Source organism: Zingiber officinale, chromosome 9A, assembly GCF_018446385.1.
Source record: "Zingiber officinale cultivar Zhangliang chromosome 9A, Zo_v1.1, whole genome shotgun sequence".
NCBI lineage: Eukaryota > Viridiplantae > Streptophyta > Magnoliopsida > Zingiberales > Zingiberaceae > Zingiber > Zingiber officinale.
Window position 1 is genome coordinate 9,284,743 of NC_056002.1, and position 12,274 is coordinate 9,297,016.

At 38.1% G+C, this 12,274-nt stretch overlaps 1 protein-coding gene across 3 annotated transcripts; it reads right to left on the reverse strand.

The window, feature by feature from the left end:
- Positions 1 to 5,907, reverse strand: LOC122020491 (glutathionyl-hydroquinone reductase YqjG-like). Of its 3 annotated transcripts, none has more exons than XM_042578444.1 (6): positions 5,737 to 5,907; positions 3,248 to 3,460; positions 2,999 to 3,175; positions 2,693 to 2,917; positions 2,453 to 2,581; positions 1 to 448 (listed from the first exon to the last, which is right to left on the reverse strand). In XM_042578444.1, the coding sequence occupies exons 1-6, from the start codon at positions 5,797 to 5,799 to the stop codon at positions 215 to 217; spliced, it is 1,041 nt and encodes a 346-aa protein (XP_042434378.1). In that variant the 5' UTR covers positions 5,800 to 5,907; the 3' UTR covers positions 1 to 214. The 3 variants fall into 3 exon arrangements, with proteins under 3 accessions (XP_042434378.1, XP_042434379.1, XP_042434380.1); XM_042578445.1 differs by having other exon boundaries at positions 3,248 to 3,473; positions 5,737 to 5,876; XM_042578446.1 differs by having other exon boundaries at positions 401 to 1,316.
- Between the last annotated feature and the right edge of the window lie 6,367 nt (positions 5,908 to 12,274).

Below are 12,274 nucleotides of genomic sequence, written 5' to 3' on the forward strand. Positions count from 1 at the left end.
TCAAAGTGACAGTGACTTCTTAAACCATTTAAGTCTTAACAAGATTACATGAGCATTTAGAAACTCATAACATGCCCAACCATCTAGTTCTGTGGTAAGCACAAGAGAAAGCACATATCTGCATAACAGAGAAAAAGTTGCCATAAATTTATCTCGACTATGTTTATTTCTCCACACGGATAACAAGAATTCCCAGGATGGTTTACATGAAATTTCAAGATTGAAATCTTTCTCTGTCATGTGGAGAAGAATAATCTACACTTGGACCAATTGGAATAATTCCAAATGGATTGATAGAAGGATGACTTCCATAATAGTGCTGCTTAATGTGCGCCATGTTGACAGAACTGATCATGCCTGGAATTTGGAATATGTCCTTCGTGTAATTAAACAAATTTGGGTATTCACGGAGGAGTTTCTTGTTGCATTTGAAGTGAACAGTATACACCTGTAAAAAAAGCAAATATATCCCATTAACAACATACTCGATGTCTATCCAGATTGCAGATTTTATAACTTTTATGAAATCAAATTTAGGACATGTTTGGTAGACCAGATAAGGCCTAGACTACCTGAGAAAGGTAGTGTTGAGCCAGGTGCAGGCAACACTACCCAAATTGGTTCTATGCCCATCCCGGATCCCAATTTATTAAAAAATATTTAATTTAAAATTTTATATTTCAAAATTAATATAAAATTTTAAAACCGGAATAAATATTATTAAAATTGTTTTTATTAAATATATTTTAAAATATTTGATATTTATATTTATTGTTAATATTTTATAAAATAAAATGGGAAGAACAAAGCTGGTGAGTTGTGCCAATCCCAAGCTTAGCTAGTGGGTTGTGTCAATCCCAATCCCATGTTGGATTAATAACATTCAGGTTTGGGATCGGGCTGAGCCTATGGGCTAACCTCCACCCCAGCACAAACTCACTTCTAATATTGTACCTAGTATGGCTTAGACCTAGTCGACACCTTTGCCATCTGAAAATTAAATTTTTTTGTTCAATTTTCATCTCTTATTTTGTTATTATTATTACTACTACTATTTTTTTACCACAAAGTATCCCCATCATGGTTTGCAATCTCGTACCGGACGAAACAGTCGAAACAATTTTCGATATATTACGAAACTCAATACAATTTGACATAGACAATGTCTTCTTTCTCTTCTTCTTCTTCCTCCTCAACCTCCAATCGAGTCTTTCTCGACAAGCTTCTTATCCTTTATGTCTTCATGCCAACGATGCTCCTCAGTCTTTCTCGACAAGCTTCCCGTCCTTTATGTCTTCATGCCAATGATTCTCCTCCCACGACAAACTTCTTGTCCTTTAGAGCATCAAACTACCCAAGCTTGACTTGCCTTCAAGGGTCTTTGAGCCATCGAACCATCATCTACATAGACATGTAGACCTTCCTCGATACCTATAAAATCAAGAATTTCCTACTTCACAATCACTCCTTCAGGATTTCTTCATATGCCAAGCACCTCTTGGATTACTGCTAATAGTAGTTGAACTTCTTCCGCATCTGCCTGACTTATTGAACTTTTATCGAGACTTATTGAATTGCTTCCACATTTGTTAGGGATTCGCTTCTCTGTGACTTCATCATCTGCCAAAAACCTTTTAGACTTCTCTATCAACACCCGTTGAACATTTTTCCTACAAAGTCTCCCATCACTTTAACCAACTTGGACTTTTTTAACCTATACTTGCTTACAATTCTTGTTGAGTTCCTAAACACTTATTAGAATAATATAGATTAAGTTTAACTTCAAACTTTTGCCAACTACATCAAATTTAACAATACTCACCAACAATCATCAGAACATGATTGTACTAATAATCCCCCCCTTAAGTCAAGCAGATATGATTGCACCAACAACAAAGATATGGTTATATTCAATCAAACCATGCTAAAGTATCTTAAAGAGGCAGAATCCTATAGGGTTAATAGTATAACCCCGAGTATAAAAGTACTTCAATTATCTTAAGTACATGCTCCCTTGGCCTATTAAGTCCTTGAGTGGCATGCCAAGAATCCAAAGTCCGATATTGGTATTAGTTATTTACCATTCATGTATATGCTACACTGTGACAGCATCAAAATAACTCCTTGAACAAAAAAAAAAAAACCAAAGAAAAATACAAGAAAAAATCCATTAATCAGGAATGATAGAAAAGAGGTATATAGGAGCTAAACAACATAAGCTAATTATCATTATCCATGATCCATGCATAGTATTGCCAGATAAAATAGCTCAATATGAAACAATAAATTTTTAGCCAATTATAAACAAAGATGGAGCCTAATTGTAATCCATGAATTACACAACTAATTATATACTTTAATCAACACAAACAGGATAAATCTATACAAAAGCAATAAAATATCATATTCCAACTAATAAGCTTTAGCCCAAAATAAATTTTCAATTACATACCTCATCAAACCTGATCAGAGTAACAAACAAGCGAATATCAGTTTCAGTAAGTGTATTCCCACAAATATACCGTTGCTTGCCAAGGATCTCCTCACATTTGTCTAATGCTTCATATAATTTTTCAACAGCCTACACAACCACAAAGAACCAACAGACATTTCATGATGGAGATTAATCTAAGAACATTTCAAGAAACAGGAAATGAAAAACTACCAGTTCAATTTTGCTAAATTCAATTACCTCATTGTAAGGACCTTGTTTCTTGGCAAAGCCACATTTGTATACCCCATTATTTATTGTGTTGTACACCCATTCATTGAGCTCATCTATCTTGGTTTGCATATGAGGGGGGTATAAATCAAGGGTTGGATTATCAGCTATGTCATTGAACTCAGTATTTAACATACGGATTATTTCTGCACTCTCATTGTTCACAATTGTTTTGAGTTTTTTATCCCATAGAACCTGCCAGATAATTCAGAATCTAAGCAAGGTAACTTTTCAGGGTAACTAAAAGAATATGGCATGTTTTATTTAACAGCATACTGGAACAGTATATTTTCCAATGTAATTTGTGCTAGCAAGCTCATAAAGTTCCCTGATACTTTTGGCACCATTAAGAGGATCAGGTTCTGCTCCTGGTTCTTCTGTACTAGAAGAGGGAAAAACCCATCCAAAATGCTCATCATTCTCCTTGGTCCTTTCCCATATTGGTTTTACAGCCTACCAATGCCATTGCTGAAGTGTTATAATGCAATTTCCATAACTGGACACAGCCATGTAAAGAAGACTTACTGTGTAACTAATGTCCTTTTCAAGTCCCTTGAGCATCAGAAAAGAAAGACATCTGGATGCCCACGGACATGCATATGATATATATAGGTGATACCTTCCAGTTTCAGATGGAAATTGAGATGTCTTCTCTTTGGAAATGAAATTGCGGAAGGTTGATGGTGTGCGATTGAATGCACCAGATTCTGTCATCTCATCCAATGCTGAACGAGACATCTGAAGAATGTGACTAGCAGATTAAGTTTCGTTAAAGCCATAAGATAATCAGAAAGAAAATGAGTCAGGAAAGAACAATGCAACAGGCAGCAAAAATATGTTTGATAATAAAATAAACATACCTATCTGCCTATCAGTAAGTTGATAAAAAATCCCTTCAGTTCATAGATCACAACAGTTACAGTTGAATTAAAAATATATATATCCAACAAATTTCAAAACAAATAGACAAGAACATTTTATATTTTGGCAGTAAAGCATAATAGTCTGCCAAGTGCATTGATTCACCCCTCTTAATATTTTGGTAGTAAAGCATATAGCATGTTGACTAGGCTAATTCATAAATTTAATGCAGGCATGCAACTTGCAAATCAAACTAATGAGGCTAACTCGAGTTAATGATTGGCTAGATTCTTCACATAATTAAATATTATTTTTTTATTTCTGTTTAATTTGTTAATAAGTTAAATTGTTCAATTTGTAGTATCATGAAGGACCAAAACTTAAATTTTAGTGAATTGGTCTGAATTAAAAAAAAGGCTAAAATGGATAGGGTTGCACAAAGATATAACAAGTAATAGCAAATTCAAATTCACTTATTAAACATCTTGATATTAGATCCTGCTTGGAGAAAAACTGATGTATCCATGGGTAGTTAACAAGCAAACAAAAAGTCAGACACATCAAACCTTTTAAAAGACTTGTGCTCTCAGAGGTTGCTGCTATCAGTTGTTGGGATTGCTAAACCGTATAAAGATTTTGGTTTTCTGAATACTGAAAATCTAAGGCTTTAGCATAATTCTTACAGCTCAGTGGTGATCAGTCAATACTAATCCAAGCCTTACACTGAAGCTCCAATACTGTGAATAAGCTTTGCATCATTGGGTTATTGGTTCAACTAAACATTAAATGACCATAACACTTTTTCTTTTGATATGTAAATTTATATCTTATACAATACTAATATACAGATTACAAAGAATGATCGATATTAGCATAGATACCATGAACTCTTCACTTGTTCTCTATACTTTCTTAAAATCTCATGCCGTAGCAAAACAAAATGTTTTGCCCGCCAACCAGCACGCCTCCTGTGCCGGTATACACCCCAAAGCCCTGTGGACGCATCACGTGGGCCCCTGTGGCAGTGTCACGTGGGCCCCGCGACCGTGTGGGCCCTGGTGGTTGCGTCACACGAGCCCCATGGGCCCCACAGTCGTTGCGGATGCGTCGTGCAAGCCCCTCTGTTGCTGGCGGCGTGGAACATGTCGTGGGTGAGTGGACGAAGGCAATAAGATTTTAATTAAATAACTTATGTTAATAATTTTAATAAACTCGTAATAGGATAATTTAAACAGGTTTAATTAAACACTAATTAAATTAATCTATTAATTTAATAATGGATTAAACACTAATTTTTAGATGAATTGAGATATTGCTTTATGACCGATAATTTTACACTCAACAATGTTTCCCTATTAAACACGAAAGCATATTAAGCAAAAGGAAGCATTCCTGAAGTTGAATCCCCTGTTTCTCTTCTTTCCCTACTGTAATAAGAAGAGCAACAATTTTGCAAGATCACCTTATGAAAGAGAGTTATTGGTCATATTAAGATGGATAAGGGGGCATGAGAAATTGTATGACTTCACAAGCCTTGTTGAAGAAGTTCCCAAATGATTCTTTTGTTGGCTTGAGTCAATCAGTTCACTCTTCATCTCCTCCAAATAATATCAATATTGAAATCAGGATCTTATATTAAGTCACATGATTCATAGATTCAATAACAAAGGATCACCAGGAAATATTCTCAGTAATCAACATAAAATACTAAAAACACTTTATCGTGGACTGATATATTTGAAGAGGTATCATGAAATTGGGTGTGCTGTTCAAATGGTCGAGATTCAACTAGTTGAAGCTGGAAGCTACTTTCGACTTGACAACACAGTACAGATACAGATCCGATCTAGATTACAAAGTAATCGTAAAGAAAAAGATTTCCTACAAGTGAAAAATGACTTCAATAAAGAATATAAGAAGAAACAGAAGCCACATAAATAAGAATAACAAATTAAAACGAACCAGGTGCACCAAAAAGATGGATTTACATCCTGAGATTCGAAATACACTTGCAACTAATTACTTAATCTTCTTTTAGAATTCACAAACTAAAGAAGCAGCAATAGTAACTTACATATGCATATCTTAAACCCTAACAAAGAATTGTTGGTAAACTTAATACAAGTAGTTGTGAAATCAGATCGAGATTGCACCTTGAAGGAGGAAGAAAAGGATCGGGCAACAATATAGCGCGAGGCAGATGAGACGCAGATCATTCGGAGCCTTCCGGTCTTCTAATAAACCACTTCATAGACGAGGGCTGGTTTTGGGGGTCTTAGGAGGTGGGTGACGTGCGGCGGCGGCCGACGATGTTCTGACCACTTGATAAATATATCTGCATGATAATATATAATATTATTTTATAAATTAAATTTAAATTCTTATATTATGTTCACAGAAAAGATTTATTATATGAAAAAAGATGTATTATTGGAAGGTTATTATATTTTAGAAGATAATTATTAATAATCATAAACATTTAAATGACACAATATCATCTGAAAAAAATAATTAACTAACACAGAAGATGTGTTGACTATTCCAAGGAGTTCATTGGCTGATTGAAAGTTCAGTGACTATTCCATGTGTTCTCAACACATGGGTCGAAGATAACTAAACTAAACTGAAGGCGTGCATTGATTGCATGAAGGGGTGGATATTCTCATTAAAGAGTCATGTCATCCACTAGTGATTTGATAAATTCAGATGCGATAACTATCAACAATCATTTGAAGGTGATAAATTCAGATGCTATTATTTGGGGAGAAGATGGACTTTGAACCTAACAAAGTTCTTATTAATTGAAGGATGCTGGACCATGATTGAGGAAGATCCTTAATTAGATGAAGGTTGCATAAATGACATGAAAGCAAAATAACTTCCTTCTATAAATATTATATCTTCAATAGAATGAAACAATTTGATGATTACAACCTGGGGTTTTAGGAGTCATTGGATGAGAAATACAAAGTAAAAGATATCAACTTAAAGAAATTAATAGTTGAGAGGTTCTTGGAGCACAAGATAAATTTTAAGTTCATTGATCCTGTTTAAAAAGCTGAAGATGACACGCTGAGTAGATGACTACGACGTTGAGCAGATGAAGACCTCTAGACGAGATCGAAGACACTTGACTGGTGCACTGAGCTCCCTACACACACCCAAACGAGCCAATAGAATGTCAACACCCAAAAACCAAGGAAGGGATCCCTATCGAAGGCTCTCCGACTCTTAAGTCAGTGTATGCTCAGGCTAGAAGTAAAGCAGTAGTAATCAACAGCAGGATGCGTGCTTAGTGTAATGAAGTGTGCACACCTTATCATCAGAAAGGATCCTTGTTTATATATCATCTTTATAACCTCCGCAATCATAAGATGACAAAGAATATCGGATGTCAGAAGTTGTTAACCAATGGAGCATATGCATCTTAGAAGGCGTATAGCCAATCCAATAATTTTTTCGCTACTTATGTGCGCTCTTTTTGTAACTGACGTCATTAAAGAAGCGGATGAAGAAATATGCTATCATAATATGTCGATTGAGAGGAAGTATAATCGTCTCCAAGGAAGGTTTCTTGGACCTGTATCATCTTAGAAGAATATTCTTTGACAGACGATTGTTATTCTATGACAATACTGTTCCCTGAGTATATCTCGATCGGGCGTTGACTTGCCAGGGCGAATAATAAATGGAACATTGTGTTTTATGAGTATATCTTGGCCGGGAGTTGACCTGCCCGGGCGAATAATAAATGGAACCTTACATTTTATGAGTATATCTTGGATGGAAGTTGACGTGCCCGGGCAAATAATAAATGAAACCTTGTATTTTATAAGGTTAGCCTACACTCTGCGCTGTTCTAATATACATGTGTGGTAATACTAGAGATATAGTGAAATACCGTCCGGTTCTTAAGGTTGCTCGAATATATGCTAGGAGTTTGGAGATTTGAGTAAAATACCGGCTGGTTCTTAGGGTCACTCGAATATATGCTAGGAGTCTGGGGATCTGAGTAAAATACTGTCCAATTCTTAGGGTCACTCGAATATATGCTGAGCGTCTGGAGATCTAAGTGAAATCATAGAATCGGGTCTTTTAAGCCTAGACGACCTTATGGCCGTCCTACCGTATACAGGGCTACTCATCTTCTAGAGAATAGAGAACTAAGTCCCTAGAGACTAGACCAACCTTTCGGTTGGACGTCTTCATAACTGGGGGCTGATCCCTAATTACCGAAGTAATATCTCAAGTCATTCAGATCCAGTCGGGTCATCACCATACCTAGGACAGAGATGCTTGTTCCTCAAGCAGGACAAGCCATCCTTGAATTGGGAGCCTTAGTACTGGATGAAAGGTCGAGCTCTGCCCAAGGGTGATCCGTTGACTATTATCTTTCCTTGACTTGGACCTTCACCTCACCTTGACTTCGTCTTCCATGTCAGCCTGAGATTCTCATTTAACACCCCATATGAGTAGCATTCCCTTTAAGTTTAGTCAAAGGAGGCTAGTAGTCGATTGACTAGACCCAATTGTTCTTTTGGCCCAGACGGAGACATTCCCACCCGTTCTTAAGTACTGCAATTAATTATTCTTAAAATAACATATATGTCAGGAGCTTGGCGTCTAATAATGTGCTATTGATACATGGGAAAGCGTTTTCAGTGCAATAATTCAACTGTCTCTTCCATCATAAATGTCTTTTCATGGGTGAGTGTCACGATCCCACTAGCACATTCTCTGAAGCGCAGTTGACACACGTCTTTTCGTATAGACCAATGCCACTACTCCCTTCGCTAATTATCCATGAATGGTCAACAATGGGTAAACTGTTTGAATCAAATGGATATAATGGAGCTAGGCCCTGTAACTTATATTTAAAAACCCTAAGTAGTGCAAAAGTGCATCACTTTGCGCTTCATCTTCTTCACTCTCGTCTCTGACGATTTCCTTCAACCAGTTCATCTTTCTTTCGATCTCCGACTAGTAAGCCTTCTTTCAAACCTTTCGTTACCTTTCTTATATTTTCATAGCCCAAGAATCTGTTTCTCTTTGATATAGTTTTATCTGCTCTGATTTTGATAATGTTGACCAACATGCTCTCTTCTTACAATACGAAATCCCTGAGAGTTATCCTATTCGCCTCCCTTCTCCTCAAGATCACCCCCATCGTCCTCTCTCAGGCTTTGCTACCTTCTTCAAGGACCAAATGAGAGCTGGTTTGCCATTTCCAATCCCTAGCTTTCTTTGTGAGGTAAGCCAGTATTTTAACATTTCACTCTCCCAACTTACCCCAAATGAATTCCGCATCATGTGCGGTATGTTCATGCTATTTTGTTTGTTAACATTCCACCTACCCCTTATAATTTTCACTTATTTATGTACCCTAAAAAATCAGAGTCAGGGGTCTTCTTATTTTAATCTCGCCAAAAGGCTGTATTTTTTAAAGACCATCATTCTTCCAACAAAAAGTGGAAGGATTGCTTCTTCTTTGTTGGTATATTTGAGCAAACTTCCTGACCTACCGCTTAGCGCTTAGACCTTCCCCTGCTTCCTAACCTGGGGAACTTCAAGCTAAACTCTATCTTTGTTGGTGCAATATTCCCCAGGTCAAGGTTGACCGTATTGACTGAGCTTGAATTGAGTCAAGCTCGAGTCTTGATGTCGTGGTTTCGATATTTGACAATACATGTAGTCAATACATGAAGATTGCAGGTGCAATTGTTCATGTGTGAAGGAGAGTCAAGTAGGTCAAGGTGACTGGATACTTGACGAGAAAATCCTGGTGAGTGAAGCCAGGTGAAAGACCTAGTGAGTGAAGCTAGGCAGAAGAGAAATCCTGGTGAGTGAAGCCAGGTGAAAGACTTAGTGAGTAAAGCTAGGCAAAAGAGGAAATCCTGGTGAGTGAAACCAGGTAAAAGACTTAGTGAGTGAAACTAGGTAAAAGGGAAATCCTGGTGAGTGAAGCCAGGTGAAAGACCTAGTGAGTGAAGCTAGGCAGAAGGGAAATCCTGGTGAGTGAAGCCAGGTGAAAGACCTAGTGAGTGAAGCTAGGCAGAAATGAAGCCCTCGTGAGTGAAGCCAGGCAGACATGAAGTCCTAGTGAGTGAAGCCAGGCAGACATGAAGTCCTAGTGAGTGAAGCTAGGCAGAAGGGAAGTTCTGGTGAGTGAAGCCAGGCAAGGAAAATCCAGGCGGATTAAGGATGATCGGATATCTGGTGTTGGGAAGCCCAAGTAGGTCAAAAGGATTGACCGGATACTTGGCACGGGAAATCCAGGTGGATCAAGGTTGATCGAACATCTGGTGAAGATAAGTCCAATTAGGTCAAGGGTGACCGGACACTTGGTGAGCGAGTTCTAGCGGGTTAAGAGTGACCGGATGCTAGGCATAATGTACCAATAGGTATTTTCAAAATCAAGTCTAGGTTATCAAAATCTAGGGCTAGGTATTTTCAAAACCAATATCCAACCATGTTCCTTGGGCTATAACTACATGATGTATGTATGATGTAACTACATGATGTAGTTATCAAAATACCTTTGGAAAACCTTGGTGAAGACTATCTTTTGATAGTAATCATCATTGAATAGTTGAGCACAAACTTGAAGAAAACACTAAAGTTTTTACAAGTTTTCAAGATTATGTCAATCTTTGAAAATATGAAGTATTTTCTTAGAAAACTATTTTTCCATGATATTATATGCCCTAAAAAATGTCTACAACGATTTTTATGATTTTTGGAATTTTGTAGATTTTTCTAAGGGTTTCTGAAATTGACTGAAATGGAATTTCAGCATTTTCAGAGCTTCAATCGATCACCCGATCGATTGAAGGGTCTCAATCGATCGGGCGATCGATTGAGAGCAAGCTTCTCGCGAACAGAAGCTTCCTGGATCGATCCACCGATCGATCCAGCCTTCCTGAATCAATCAGTGGATCGATTCAAGCAGGTTCAATTGATTGGGACTCACCTCCAATCGATTGGGAATGCTGATTTTGGCTGGTAAAGCCTGATTTCAGCATCTTGGACCTTTTTTAGTCTAGGTAACCATTTCTAATCCCTCAAAACACATTTGTATACAATTAGGGGGAGTTTTCATGATGAAAACAAGGACGGATTAGTTAAGGAAGACTAAGTAGAAGTTTAGATTGAAGTTTGGTTTCAATATTGAATTGTTGAACCTCAAAACTTTTAATTTTGAGTTTCCTAAAGGTTTAGGGATTCCAAGTCATTGTTGGTGCAATGACAGAAGTCACATGCATGTCTTTAGGGGGAGTTACTCTTTAAGGACATGAAAAATTATTTTCATACACCTTGGAAGGTGGTTTTACCTTCTTTAGTGAAAATGCTCAAGGTTGAGCATTGGAATACAATGGAGAGTGGATATCTTCATTGTTTATTGGTATATGCTCACGGATGAGCATTTGATAAAAATAAAGGGTATGAGACCTTTATTTGAATCGTGTTGTGCACAATGAGTGAAGTTGTGAACAACGGTGAGTAACTCTTCAGGGGGAGAGTTTCTTTTTGATGTGTGCCAATAGGGGGAGAATGAAGGGTTTAAGTTAGGCCTTCATTATCTAAGAGGGAGTTTACCCTCTTAGGGGGAGAATGTAAGGTTTAACTTACGTTTTCATTACCTAGTGGCATGAAAAAGGTTGAGGCTATGGGACTAGCCTAACTTAAAGAAGGTATTGTCAAACATCAAAAAGGGGAAGATTGTTGGTGCAATATTCCCCAGGTCAAGGTTGACCGTATTGACTGAGCTTGAATTGAGTTAAGCTCGAGTCTTGATGTTGTGTTGATGTTGGAGTTTCGATGTTTGATAATACATGTAGTCAATACATGAAGACTGCAGGTGCAATTGTTCATGTGTGAAGGAGAGTCAAGTAGGTCAAGGGTGACTGGATACTTGACGAGGAAATCCTGGTGAGTGAAGCCAGGTCAAAGACCTAGTGAGTGAAGCTAGGCAGAAGAGAAATCCTGGTGAGTGAAGCCAGGTGAAAGACCTAGTGAGTGAAGCTAGGCAAAAGAGGAAATCCTGGTGAGTGAAGCCAGGTAAAAGACCTAGTGAGTGAAGCTAGGCAAAAGGGAAATCCTGGTGAGTGAAGCCAGGTGAAAGACCTAGTGAGTGAAGCTAGGTAGAAGGGAAATCCTAGTGAGTTAAGCCAGGTGAAAGACCTAGTGAGTGAAGCCAGGCAGACATGAAGTCCTGGTGAGTGAAGCCAGGCAGACATGAAGTCCTAGTGAGTGAAGCTAGGCAGAAGGGAAGTCCTGGTGAGTGAAGCCAGGCAAGGAAAATCCAGATGGATCAAGGATGATCGGACATCTGGTGTTGGGAAGCCCAAGTAGGTCAAAGGGATTGATCGGATACTTGGCATGGAAAATCCAGGTGGATCAAGGTTGATCGAACATCTGGTGAAGATAAGTCCAAGTGGGTCAAGGGTGACCGGACACTTGGTGAGCGAGTTCTAGCGGGTTAAGGGTGACCGGATTCTAGGCATAATGTACCAATAGGTCATAGGTGACCAGATGTTGGTTTAGGAGGCTTTAGACTTGATTTTAGGGAGAAATCATGAGCTGGATCAATCAGCCGATCGATTGGCTCATGCCCAATCGATCGGCCGATCGATTGGGCGAGTCTTCGCGACAAGCCTCCTTCCAATCGATTAGTGGATAGATTGGGACAAG

Bases quoted from the DNA above. Each gene is read 5' to 3' on its own strand.
- LOC122020491 (XM_042578444.1), bottom strand. From the start codon at position 5,799: ATGATCTGCGTCTCATCTGCCTCGCGCTATATTGTTGCCCGATCCTTT. The intron at 3,461-5,736 runs GTGCAATCTCGA...CACATTCTTCAG, and splicing joins CCTTTTCTTCCTCCTTCAAG to ATGTCTCGTTCAGCATTGGA. The intron at 2,918-2,998 runs GTATGCTGTTAA...ATTATCTGGCAG, and splicing joins TTGGAAAATATACTGTTCCA to GTTCTATGGGATAAAAAACT.